The sequence below is a fragment of the Tachysurus fulvidraco genome, chromosome 5 (assembly GCF_022655615.1).
Source record: "Tachysurus fulvidraco isolate hzauxx_2018 chromosome 5, HZAU_PFXX_2.0, whole genome shotgun sequence".
Classification (NCBI taxonomy): Eukaryota; Metazoa; Chordata; class Actinopteri; order Siluriformes; family Bagridae; genus Tachysurus; species Tachysurus fulvidraco.
The window spans coordinates 19,164,063-19,178,789 of NC_062522.1; the positions used below are offsets into that span (position 1 = coordinate 19,164,063).

At 35.5% G+C, this 14,727-nt stretch overlaps 1 protein-coding gene across 2 annotated transcripts in view; it reads left to right on the forward strand.

Moving 5' to 3' along the window:
• The first annotated feature begins 1,220 nt into the window (after nt 1-1,220).
• The window catches only part of ca16b (carbonic anhydrase XVI b), a 79,523-nt gene continuing 66,016 nt past the window's right edge, over nt 1,221-14,727 (forward strand). The window contains exon 1 of one of the 2 annotated variants that reach the window (XM_027147352.2): nt 1,221-1,705. In XM_027147352.2, the coding sequence (XP_027003153.2) occupies nt 1,621-1,705 (85 nt within the window). In that variant the 5' untranslated portion in view covers nt 1,221-1,620. The remainder of the gene's footprint in view (nt 1,706-14,727) is intronic. The other variant, XM_027147353.2, reaches the window with a different exon arrangement.

Sequence of the window (14,727 nt, forward strand, 5' to 3'; positions counted from 1 at the left end):
AAATTAAAGTCCAGCTGGGTTCTCTCCCAAACTCTCCTGCTGTTCATCATCCCCACTGCCTCTCCTTTGTATGAGCTGTCTGTTGAGCTCACTGTAGATGAGTCACAAAACACAAAACCCTATCTACTGCAGAGAGACAGCCTGGAGCTGATAATTAATGATAAAGTATTGGCTTCACTGTTGTGACAGGGCAGGTAGATACTGAAAGTGTTCACAAAGCTGTCCTGAGCAACTGGAAGTGGAAATATTTGTGTGTAAGTGTGCAGAATAACTCTGTTCATAAGTTGAGTTGTGGTGCCAGTAACAGTTTAACTTACCCTTCTAGAAGTGCAACAAACTGATAACAGATGAAGGATAAAGAAGGCTCTATTGTTTTGTTCTTTTTCTCTGATCTTTTACATGATACTGTGAAAAGACCATCAGATGTGCAACACTGAGATTTTAATGATGAATCAGTTTGTGACATAAGGACATGTTATCTGTGGGTGATTACACTATGAAGAGATGCTTCCACTAATATTTTTATTGCCATTACACATGGATTTAAAATGCACAAATATGTAAAGTTACATGTATCATTTATAAAATATGCTGACAAATGCCTTAGATATAATGTTTTGTAGAAACAATAAAAACTAAACTCTGATTGCTGGGGCACTATGGAGAAGGGCAGACCTTTCGAAAGCCAAAGGCTGGGCACAATTTCAGCACCTTGGACAGCGCCGGAACCTGCGATTTAACATAAAGGCAAAACTAAAGGTTTAGGAATCCTTATTAAGAAGGAATCATTTTTATTATAACAAAAGTATGGCAAAATGAATTGCTGCTTGTTCATTTATTAAAAATGCAAAGTTTGCAAAAACAATCTTTCTGTCCACACCACGGGGAGAACTGTCCTACATATTTAAGACTGCCTAGTAGAACGGACTCGACTGATTCGATTATTTCAATACAATGTCCTATAAGCAGTGTTTGGAGAATTTGTGCATCTGGTTATGGGCGGGTTTTTTATTATTAATTTTTTTTAATGCAGCTTGAAATAGGGAAGTTTACCTTCACTGATCCAAACAAGACCTGACGCACCCAAACGTGCATGAGTTCCTTCTGTGTTGTAATTGGACGGCATGCAAAAGCCGATCTTTCTTTTTATATCTCCACCAGCTCTGCATGTGCCTGAGTCAGACATCAGGGTACAGCCCAGGGCGCTAGGATCCGGAGGGGGAGGACTCTGTTTTGCCTTCCCGCCTCACTGATGTTGAAAAAAAAAAAAAAAACAGAAACAGATTCCTGCTGGTGCGCTCGAGTTCCCAACTTCCTGCATGAAGCAGCGCGAACGCGCGTAACGCTGAACGCGAGCTCTGCGGTGCACAAGACGAAGAGAAGAGCGACTTAAAGTGCGCACCGGTGGGATTAATCGCGGAAAATGTAAAAAACGAGAAGTGTGTGTTCCGATCGCGGGATGCGCGATATGTCCCACAACATTGCTACTTGCTTTCCGTTTGCAGCCCTAAACAACTCCTCTGATCCGACATTTAATTAGAAGACCTCGGCGATTGAATAAGGCGATTCTTTAAAATTGACTCTCTTTCGTTCCCTGTTCGGCCTTTTGGTCAGAGTGACATGAGTGTGAGAAACCCGCACCGTTACGGACTCTGGTGTTGGGGTCTGTCTGTGCTCCTCATCCAGTCCATCAGCTCGCATCCCGGTAAGTGGATAAACAAACATCTCATATGTGATTCCATTTGATTGTGACAAATTTGAAAAAAAAGTTTCTGAACTTCGGTTTAAGCCTACAGTAGTTTACTTTAGCCTGGGAAATATTAATGAAGGATTCTTGACATATATATATATATATATATATATATATATATATATATATATATATATATATATATATATATATATATATATATATATCAGAAAGCAAAAAGTAGAAAAGGGCACGGCTTTTATCCTTGGGGCAAAGGTAAAGCTGCTGGAACACTGCAAAATCCACAGGGAACAATTATTTTATAGAGTGCTTATGTATTATTTGTTCCCAGCTTAGCTTCACTGAACGATTTACGTGTTAATTCAGGTTCATGCGTTTATTAAGGGCTATTGTGTTTATGTATAAATATTTATTTTATTTTATTATTTTGCTCTTAGTGCTTTGCAGGTGATGTAACCTTAAGAATTTTTGGTCAGGAGCCAGTAAGTGCTCACGATACATAGTACTTTGCTGTAGTCTTTATTGATGTCTGAAATCATCCATCAGCAGCACTTACTGATCGATTTATTTTCCTCTTGAAATGAGATCTATTTGCATTAGATGTAGCTTACAAACTAAGACAATAATTCTAACGTCAGTCTACTAGGAAACAGAACATTTTTGACTGTGTATGGAGTCGTGTCATATTTGCTAGTTCCTTTAAATCTTAGGTTTTCTTTAGTTTAACAGGTATTGTTATTGGTTTATGGACATTAGATAGGTGTGCAGGTACCTATACAAAATGTGGATGCCTAATGACCTTACAGGGTATCTAGTTATATGATCACACCCAGAAAATGATCTTGCTGCCAAAGTATTTTTACATATTTTCTCTGCACTGTATACCACCTTAGTCCTGTATATAAAAAAGAAATAAATACACACCTTTAATAATCCTCTTTTGTCTTTTAAATAGGTTTTATTCATAAATCTAGAAGGTTGCTTTCTTGTTTCAAACCACAAAGGTTTCCTAAATCTATAATTACCTTAATGTACCTGAATGGAGTCATATTGTTATTGAGTGCTGTGTGCTGTATTAGGCTTTAATGGCTTTATTAGAGGGCTGATAAATGCTCTGGTTAAAAGGCCCTGTCATCTAAGGATACACCAGGTTTCACTTGGCTTAGTCATCTGGCTATTGATAGACATTCTTCATCAGTTTTTCTCCTTCCTGGTCCAATCCTATTGATACTCTGTGCTGTTACTGAGCGTGCAATAATGGATTTCAGAAGGAAACAAAGCAGTTACTCAATATTGGAAGAAGGTTTAACATGTCAAAATTTGTAGGCAGAGCTTTGAAAGCCTAGAAAAGATGCTATTATGAGCACATTTACAATTGGATCTTGGTTGAAGCATAATATCTGCTATCAATAAATTAATGCATTTGGATGATGAACAAAATGTTCATAAGGTTCAGTTAAAAGGTTAAAAGGTTTGGAAAAAATTGAAGATACACAGAATGATGTTTATTATCAAGACCTGTGCTTAGCTACACTACATTAATATTCACCCTTGCATTGTGGGTTTGACAAAAATATATTATGAGGGTTTGTAAGCTGTACTGAGTGCACTGATCTTGGTTTACTCAGTTTACATTATGTTTGTTCACATGATATACTGATCTACAGTGTATTGGCTGTGTCATATAAAAAGCTATAAGCTATATAGGTTTGGCCTGTAATTTATCATAAGAGTATAAAGCCTAGGTTTCTGGTGGTCATAAATGTTTTTTGATTGTTCTTTTGAAAGATTTTTGGATACTTTTTGAGGCTCAAACCTATTTAGGCTGGATATCGTCCAGGGGTGTCTACTGTGTACTAGAAAGCACAATGGGGCAATGCATGACCTCAGCCACTCACCATTGTTTCTTCAAAGGAACGCAAAAAGCTGTATTATTTGCTTGCGGAAGGGCTGGGATTTCCTATTACGTAATTCTGTTTGAGTTGGCATCGCATTTGTGTTCAGTAACATTTCCGTTTATTAATGTGCTTTATATGAATGTGTATTTCTAGTAAAGATAGAATTACTTGGATCCATTAACTCATGACTGGATTCACTGCAAATAAAATCATATCTTATCTCATAAAAATATATTGAATATAGTCAGATGTATGCGATATTTCCTATTTGGTTAATAATACAACAAATATATTAGTATTATATAAGATCAGTAAAGCATTATTTAAGGCATTTTTGCCCATTTTAAGCTGGACATTTGTTTCTGTGGAAAGAAGCAACATGAACACTCAAAAAGTTACATGAATCAAGTTTGATTAGCTTCACTTTATGAGAAATATCTGCCTGGTGTTGTGTGTAATGAGAATACAGCTATAAGAATTCAGGAGACCAAAACAAAAACCAAGTCAGACCAGAAATATGGAAATACTGCTTCTGATTAATGTTTGTAATCTGTCTCCCACCTCATCCTTCTTATGTAACCAACTTCTTTTATGGAGCAACATTTACTGAACACCACTAAGTTATAGAAAGTTATATCTTTGTTGAACATGTGTTATATATTACCAAGTTGCTACTTTAATAGAAGAAGAAGAAGAAGAAGAAGAAGAAGAAGAAGAAGAGGAGGAGGAGGAGTACTACTCTTACGCCTACACTTACCATATAACTGTACTTTATAGCTCATTTTTTGATCTGAACAATTTGATATACGATCCAGCTATGGAAAAGGACCATTATACAGTAGGACCACATCTGATCAGTGTTGTGGACTATCCAGCACTATTAGCATGTGTGATGATGGTACGAGTGTACCGGTCACAGCAGCATTATTGTTGGTTTACTGGCCGTCCACTTTTTTAGGCACACAATTAGGAAATATAGCTCATCGTCAGTATCTTCAAAGCTGTTCTGTTGTGACTTCTTCACTGCTATGTGAGATTTCTGCAGCCGTAGTCCTGTGGTGGTCATGGTGGTCATATTCAAATACATTAAAGTTAAAAAAGAATGGAAGGAGTACAATGGGGTGATATGACAAAGGAAGAGATGAATAGTGGACAGAAGCACAGAGTGAACTGTATTAAATATTAAGAATTAAATATTATGTTCTCTATCCTTTAAATCATTTTTCTCAATTCCGCCCACATAATGATCTATAACGTATTCTTAATATTAATGCAAGCACGACATGCAGTGTATTACAATTATTGTTGTATTGAATTGATCTAAATTTATGTCTTTCTATTTATCTTCTTTTTTCCCACCTTTTGTTCATCATTCAAATATGTTTGGATGCGAAATAAACAAAAAGGGATAAAAGGAGAAAACTAATTTACACGTGCATGTGCTCGACTACAAATTAATAAAAAAAAGGCAGTTTTTCATTTAAACTGAAATTGAATTTGACAGCAAAACAGACAAATACGAACAAGAACAAATGCAATCGGACTAGTAAGGAGTGGATAGATGTGCAGATTGAACAATATTTAATATTAAGGTTTTATTGAGGTGTTGCTCAACTAGACATGCAGAATGTAGTTCTATATATGAGAGTTTGTATAAACTAATATATACTTATGATTTGCGTATGTGAGTGCTGGAATACAAAGAATACAATTATTTCTTTATGAGCATATCATGGCAGCATGTGTAGCAGTTGAGGAAATTACCTGAATGCATGATCTGGTTCTTGTGTAATGCCGAGTGCTAAACTGTTGTAAAGAAGATTCAGATCCAGTGATTATAGTTAATACACAATAATATTGTGAGAGACTATATATATATATATATATATATATATATATATATATATATATATATATATATATATATATATATATATTGTGTTTTATAAAATGAGCTATTTTTCAGTAAATTGTTTGAAAATACATGGATGTAGCTCTTTTTTGAGTTAAGCATATCGGTTTTAACGTTTAAACATTTCCCCCTTTATTAATTGGGAGAGATATATCTAAATATATATATTTCTTTGATTCTATTTTTAAAATTATATCATTGAATATACTATGGAGATTGGCCTTATTCAAATATGTAATCTTTTTTTTTTTTTTTCATATTCACTCTTTTATTGGATATCTATTTATTAAGAAGTCTGGATAAACCCCAGACAGGGTGTGCGCTTGGTGTCAGTGCAGACTTACACAGCTGTGTTTTTATTCCATCAGGACAAAAAGTGCTTTAAAAGAGCAGGTCTTGATTGATATGCTCTGGCATTGAGCTTGCATTAGGTCCATCCAGGGAAGATTCATTGGTGCTTCATGTACCCATTTAGTAAGATTCTGTATGACAAATAACTTGCATTATTTAGTTGTTGTAAGAGAGTCCAGTTTTGTCAGCCAGCTTGGTAGGATGAGAATTGGAATCCAATTCAATTCAGTACTTGTATACTCTAGCAGGTTAAATCATCTTCTACTGTTTTGAGAAGTGGTGTAAAGTTTAAAAGACACAAACAGAGATGTTTTCTGCAGAGATAGTTGATAGTAATATGACTGTAGTGTTTATTAACTAACTATAATAGAATACTGATTTATTTAAGTCTACATACTAATAAGATTTTTTTTAAACTGTATTGTTACCTTAATGACATCTTAACTTTTTTTTTAGCAAAGGCAGAAAATGGATTTTGTGTTTGTTTTGGTTGTGCTCATGTTCAGTAATTCTGTTTTTACCAAGCCCAGTAGGAAACGGTGACGTCAAAGTAAATGTAATGTCTGCTTTCTAAGACGCCCCAAGTACTTGTTCATAGGCATCTATGATATGAAGGCGTTATCTTCAAGCACAAAAATTCTGTGTAAGGTTATCTCAACCGAGCTAAAAATGTCTTGCACTGAAAGCCAAATTATCCTGAATAATTTTATATCAGACTTGCAGAGATAAAACAATTCATTTGTTTATACTGATTGAAAATGTCTGATAAGGCGATTTCCATTTTGGCGTTGAAATAGAAGGCCAGTGTACTGATAAACGTGGTTAAACGAGTCTACTGGATTCTGCCAGAACGATAGTGCATTGCCTGCGTATAAGTGATGCTAATGATATCGTAATTTTTTTGGGTTCAAGTGTTCATGAAGTTTCTAATGTTTTCATTTTCTCTTGAAGTAAATTTAGAATTCAGACTATTCTTAAATTTCTAACAAGGTAAACATATTTTCGGGGTAGTCAATGCATTGTAATATGTTCTGAAAGTGCTGCTGCTGGGCCTGTTGAATCATAAATTGTTTTAATTGTTGTTGTTTTTCTGTCACATTATGTATTTCTTGCTTTTTGTTGGTTATATTATTCTAGTTGCAATTTAATCTCTTCAGATTTTCTTTGGCGTCTGTGCTTTGGAGTTTACGACATGAGAGTCTAGAAGGCATTTTGTTTTTTGTTGGAAATCATTTTCCGTATGAGATTATCTTTTCTCTTTGTACTGCCTTTGCCATTTCCTACACAATTATGGGTGTTGGTCCCTTTTTACTGATGGAAGGAAATGAGGGGAGCTGACACATTGTGCACAGTAACAGATGGGCTATGCTTAGTAATTGTTTACCTACAAAATGCCCCCATATGGTATATATAAATGGCAGAAATGGTGTGTGTGTGTGTGTGTGCTTGTGCAAGGTAAGTCAGAGATCACAGTGTCCTGTAGAGATTGACTCTTGGCCTTCTGTCAAATAGGCATAAAGCTCTGCTGGAAGCTCCAGCCTGACAAGCGAATCCATCAAGGGCCACTTGTCAGAAAACGCTAGGTTTTTAATGCTTTACCTTGCTCTTCACTCTCCCCAGCAGCACTCACTCTCCTCTAATGAGCACTCCTGTGTTCCGTGATTGAATGGCCGTCTATGCAATGAAATCAGAAAAGAATTCTTTCTCCCTCTCTTTTTCTAATCTGTCTATCTTCAGTACCCTGACCTGCATAAAAACAGCCCATAAATCGTTTAATTGAAAGCGGAGAGTGAAAATCAATACAAAGGAAGCATTAAACTTAATGGAATGCAGTGATCCAGATCCATATTTCATATCCACAAGATGGGTGTGACTTTTACACATGTCACTTGGCTTTTTCTTTTCTTTTTTTTTTTTTCTTTTAAGTGCTTTGCTCTTTATAGAGGGAGAAGTATTTTGGATGCCGGTGTTTTAGCACTGAATGAGTAATGTCTTCCTCATCTATATAATAACTCAGAGATGGATGAAATAAAAGACATGGATAAAAAAAATAGAAAAATGAATTATAGTAATGTTATATCAACTTTATTAATCGTTATAATTAGTGTTAGCATTCTACCGGCAATAATTTATGAACAATTAATTTGTTAAATACAATAGCTCAACAAGTCTAGAACAGTTTATTGAAACGTCTTTATTTAACACTGCAAAGGTTTTATAATTTTGTCAGTATTTCATCTTTTGGGTGCAATGAATTGATCTTAATCTGTGGTACTGATATTCTCCAGTAAATATAGTTCAACTAACAGGAAAGGTATTTAATGAACATAGCGAAGGTCTGGAAGAGCCAGTCGGTTCTGTGAGTTAAATGAAATATAGCAGATAAAATGTTTAAATGAATGAAAAAAAAGTGTTCACTATAATGGATTTTGTTTATATTGATAAGCCTCATTATTGTTTTTTAGGAAAGAATGATAGTGTGGCTAGTTAAAGCACTGCCTCCCAAAATGCAGACTAATTTGCTTTTATTAATTAGAGTGCATATGCACTCATGCTGCTGCGCTCCATTAATTTAGATGCCTAAGATAGAGTTATTAGTGGTATGTGAATAAGCCATGATATACAGTGAGTGTTCTTGTGAATATGTAGAAAACTGCACACTCCATAAAGAACATTTTTAAATGCTGCAGATGTGGTGATCACAGGCTTATATGGTGATCTATTTACAGGATAAGTGACCAGGCAACTCATGCACAAACTTATGAGTCAGGTTATGACTTAACCCCTTAAGAACTCTGTATTGTTAGATAAAAATTTCAATGTGTATGTATTTATTTGGGGGGCATGGTGGCTTAGTGGTTAGCACATTTGCCTCACACCTCCAGGGTTGGGGGTTTGATTCCCGCCTCCGCCTTGTGTGCGGAGTTTGCATGTTCTCCCCGTGCCTTGGGGTTTCCTCCGGGTACTCCGGATTCCTCCTCCGGTCCAAAGACATACATGGTAGGTTGATTGGCATCAAATTTTTTTCTGTAGTGTGTGAGTGAATGAGAGTGTGTGTGTGCCCTGCGATGGGTCGGCACTCCGTCCAGGGTGTATCTCGATGCCCGATGACACCTGAGCTCCCCGTGACCCGAGTAGTTCGGATAAGCGGTAGAAAATGAATGAATGATTGTATTTTTTTTTAAGTGAAACTGTGAGTGTATCAGTGAAACATTGTGATTTGATGGTCTTCTTTGAAGAAAAGTGCACCAAAATGCAAATCTCATTAAACTGGACCCATCAACAGTTCCACAGAGTTTAAGGGATTAATTAGCAAATGTAAGCACTACCCAATTTAGTAGAGCATTTTTTTTGTTTGTCTGTATATTTCTACTGAGAAATTAGACTGCACTTCTTAGCACTAAGAGGTAGTTAGGGAAGTATTCCAAATATGATTGGTTCATTTGATCAGTTTATGGGGTTTTTTTTTTGTTGTTGTTTGTTTGTATTTTCTTACACATATTTTATTAAAATCTTTTTCTGAAGAACATTTTATTGACATTCATCAATATTAATGCTCTGTAACTGTACAATACTTTCACATGCAGTGTGCACTTAAGAGCATGCTATAATTTTTCCTGCCTCTTCAGTGCTAGTATAAAATTTCTTCAGATCCACAAGGTCTGATTACTGGAAAATAATATTTGTGAAATATATTGCTGCCTGCATGGTTCTGATGCCTTCTGATCTTACGTTATTGACATTTTTCAAACATGCCATTGTATTTGTGTGTGTTATGTTAGCAGTGATAATGAGTCATGTCTTATGATGAATTAATGATGAATTAAGCTGATTTGATTGTTTCGAACAGCTACAATGGTTAATGTTTTTATTGTATCCAGGAAATATTGTATCACTTTGAATTCAAGGCCACAGGTTTGAATAGTTTGTCCATATTTCTCTCTTAATCTTTCTGGGTTTTTTTTTTCCTCTAGCATTAGTTATTTTATTTATTAAAGATGTGGCAACAACTATTAGTCTGACTAGTCTAGTTAAGATAAGCCTAAATTCCAACATGATAACCATTAATCTTTGTTGACTGAATTTTAGTGATAGCTTCTTTGAACAGGTAAAACTGCAAGCTGGTAATCAGAGAAAATTGTGTTTGTTGTGGGGGCCAAAGTTTGCTGCTGTAATTAAAGCTTTGGAACTGATGTGTTATTTCTTTCACTCACAGTTGCCCTGCTGTGCACCCAATCAGTCTGAGAAAAAAGTCTGAAGAAAAAAGAATTCTGTTTTATCTGACATAACGTAAGAAACTAAAATATATTTGATCACAGCAAGGGGTTTTACCAAGAGGGAAAGCTATAATTATGACACTGTTGCTAAAGCCACAGTATAAATACTAAATGAAGACTTATTTGTCAATTTATGTTATTAATTTTTTTATATTACCAAGCAGTGAATGATCCTGGCCTTACACTTTGACTTTGATCTCCTCCAATTACACAGTGTGAAACTTATTTAATAGAGTCATTTGAGAAAATCTGACTTGATTATATGAATATGCTTGCCCCTTCCAATGATGTTGTACAAAGAAGAGGAGATATGTTTGCTCTTTCCATAAACTATAACATGTAATTAATTCTGGTAATGGATTAACCTAGAGGCTTTGATAGTCATAGTCAGTGAACCATGGACCAATTTAAAGTTTATTATGTTAGCTTTGGCAGCTTTGGATCCAAGAGACTTGGCCCATAGAGATTTTGCTTGCATTATCATATCATGCATATGTCATGGTGACCTTCAGTCTACTCATCTGGTTCATCTTCAGATGATGTGAGAGGCTTGCATTAATAATTTCGGTCATAAACGACTCTCCCAGGAATATCACCCTAACTAGCCATCTATATGACTCTGAAAACATTTGAATTCTATATGGAGTCCATTCACTAATGACTTTCCCTCTCAGGAAGTCCTGTATTATCGTTTAAAATAGGCCTTGCCTCTGAGGAAACAATAAGACAATAGATGAATGCTATGTCTATACATCCAAGATAAAGCCAGGATGTTGAAGGTTCTGGCAAAGAATTTGGGCCTCATTGCTTTGACTCCACTTTGCCGACTAAGACTGCTAGACATCCACATTGTTCCTTGCCCTTGACTTTGATAATGTTGATAAGATTTTCTTTTCAACACAATGTTGAAATAAAAGATTATGGTTGTACAAAAACATTTACTGTACGAGAGAGTAAAGCCAGTGATTGAACATTATTGACTAAAGAATTTGTCTCATTTAAAACCTGATATACTGATATACTGCCATGCTTGGTGGTTTAACATTTATGTTTAATTCTTTATTTTTTAATCTAGACTGTTGAGTTAAATAATGATATTATAAATTGTACTTTAAATGCATGAATTGGATATATTCTAGAAGAGCATAACCACAAATTTAATTTTAGTTTCAGTAATTTGATTAAAAAAGAACAACATTTAGGAATTACATTTAAATTACCATTTATATTATTTGCATTTAAACTTGACTTGATTGTTACTGAAAGTTTATGGCTGACTTTTAACACTGTCCACCTACGCCTTAGCGTAGGTGGACAGCTAAAACACGCAGAAGCTGTCAATCAACTGCTTGGGCAGAGTCACAAGATTATATTTGTGTTTCCTTCCTTTTCTCCCCATGGTCTTTGCTCTGTTAATCAAGTTTTAGTCATGTTCCACTCATGCATTCACCTACATTCTGGAAAAAAAAATATTGTTTTTGTGGGTAATGTTTATATCTATTACACGCCAAAATCGGTTACATGTAGCTGCACTACAGAGTCGGTGTAATGTATAATACAGCCTCCACCTGAGTCAAAATGAGAGTAATTGAGGCCACTTCTTTCTATAAACCATTTAAGTGGATTCCTAACACACACACACAGCTTCATCAACTTGTCTCTATAACCTTGTGCATTTCTTTTGGGAAATTGTCCTCAAGATAATGTAATAGATATAAACATTACCCACAAAAACGATTAAACATTTAGCGTGGGGAGCAGAAGGCTGGCTGAATATGAGTCAAGAAGTGCTTATCACTAGTGTTGTACAATGCAACTCCAGCTAAAACAAATCAATCACCATTGTTCACACACAAACACACATTCGGAATTGTTGGTTAAGGTATGTCAACCTCTAGACTACTTATCCAGTAGGTCATCACCAAGGTTTATGTGTGTGTGAACAGCAGGACGCTAAAATACTCTGTGACAGGAATCGATGATGGCCAGGAGAGTCTTTAATGTAGCCATGAGTCTTTGTGACCTTTTCAGCTGAGGTGTGTGTTCTGCCTTTGGCCTTTAAGAGCTTGTTCTGGAGCACAGTGTAAATATGTGCTGAGCTATTCTCCTTCCTGTTTGTCCAACAGATTTAGAAACTTTTGATAAACATGGAAAAAAGTTTTGTTTTTTTTCCCCAATAGTTCACACAGGCTTACCTGCTATGACTTGTGCAGAATAAAGACAGATTTAAAAAATATATATACCCTACCTATATATGTTAGAAGGTAACTATGGCCAACCATCCTTAAACTTCGGTTTATTTATCATCACTATAATTTTTGTATAAACATAACTGTATGTTACATAACCTACGTTTCCATGTTAGACAGGAACCTAGTTTTACGCTTCCTATTGGACCGTGAGCTGTTTTTGTGTTAGGTTAACCAAGTGTAAGTGCTCCCTTATGTCCATAGCTGGAGCATTTTCGTTTTCTTGCTGAATTCAAGTTTGAAGGAAAGACTCTTACTATATTATATCAGTCTGCTGCTGCAAGGGTCTTAAACACTGCATACTGTATTGATCTCATTAGTCTGTGCATCATTTTTGTAATAATATAAATGGTAATAAATAACTGATAGCCTACAGCCTCTGAATTTACTTTCCAATAGTTCATAACTACTTCATAATTGAGCAGTATTGCATAAGCAAGACTGAGAATGGTTATACTGAATATGGGAGGGGCCGTGATTGCAGATATTCAGTATAGATATTTTATTGCTACTCAAGTGCTGTATCGCTGTTCTATGACAGCTCTCTAAGCAAGAAATTAATGTTTCTAACTGACATTTCAGACCCAGTATGGCCAAATGTATTGTTTATTTTTGTTCTCCTAGTGGAAATAGATCCAGAAGAAGCTACACTCACGTCTATTGATTTGTGCATTCCTGTTACCGGTGCTTCCAGTGACATTGGAATCGCTTTTTCCATGTTATCTTTATCTGAAGTGCTTTTATTTATTTTTTTTTAAGTCAAAAATTATATTCATGAAACATGTATCTTTTGCTATAGTTGCTGTAGTAACAGTTTTTAAACTAAGAAGTGAAATTTTATGTGGCGAACACATAGTACAGTGATACACACAGTGAACGTCCCTGTGCGATTATACTAAATATAAGCACTCTTGGAACGATGCTCAACCAATCTAATTAGTAGACCATAAATGACTGTAGTATAATTATAACTATGTAGCAGGCACAGTAGCTGCAGTAAGTGCAGGGAAAGTTTTGAATCAGAAATTAGGTGCAAGTAAAAAAACAGGGTATTTGATGACTAGCAAACAAGAGAAATGATCAAACTAAGGCAACAAAAATGTTGTTACTGTTACCAGAGGGTTGATTTTAGTGATCCCTAGTAGCTGGGTGCTCTGTAATAAGAATATAATCTGTGTTGGCTTTGAAACCCATGCAGGATTTTCAGTGTTAGTCTTAATCTTGTATATCTGTGAGGCAGACATACTGTACATAGGATTTGTACAATATGGCTGCATGTTTATGCTGTCACTTTCAGTTCAAAGTCTGCTGTATTTTTCTCCCTAACTGCTGCACACTCACTCCCCTTATGTGACTGTCGAACTCCCGACCCAAACACGCACACACTCCTGTGGAGGCTGTCGACTTGTAGCCATCGTTACAAGACTCAAGGGATATAGACTGCTGAGCACTTTAGACAGCCCCCATAGCAGCAGAACTGCAAATCTTCCTCTCTGAATATAGATGCAGGAGCAGGGTTAACAATCCTGTATCCATTTATTACCATGCACCTAGCAACATCAAGTGTTGAAAAGCTACAGAACATTTCTGTGTATTTCTGTGAGTATAGGGTATATAAACACCCTTGTATGGGGCTGTCTCTAAATTGGACATAACCTGCTTATTTCACCATTTATTATTCTGCAATGTTTGGGAGATGGAACTTATTATCTGCCCTTGATAATAATTTACATGACAGTATTGTGGGAATCTCCTTTTCAGTATTTAGGAAAGTGGTGGTTTATGTTTGAATATATTTGCTGGAACTGTATGTAATAGAAAAGTGAAAATATAAAATGCAAAATAATGGTTTGAAGCAAAAGGCACTAGAATCTACAGCTACAGACAGATCCAGAGTCCTTGGCACCCTTCTTAAAATGTATTTATTTGAATCTCACACTGAAAACTGGAGAGCAATCTAAACATTTCATTGAAGTCAATTCATTCCAAGAAAATTAAGTTTACCTCATATAAATAGATAGATAGATGGATAGATAGATAGATAGACAGATAGATAGATAGATAGATAGATAGATAGATAGATAGATAGATAGATAGATAGATAGATAGATAGATAGATAGATAGATAGATAAATATTTTTATTTATTTATTTATTTATTTTAGGTCTTTGGAGTCTTTTCCTACAGGCTTTCAGTGAGGTGTAGCTAAGGGGTTTGGGATTGACATGTAACCCAGTTGATTTTCTTGGCAGAGATTGCCAGATTTTTATTTATAATTCTATGTTATTTTATTGAAACTGTGATGCTCTGTGTCCTAACAGGTGGATTT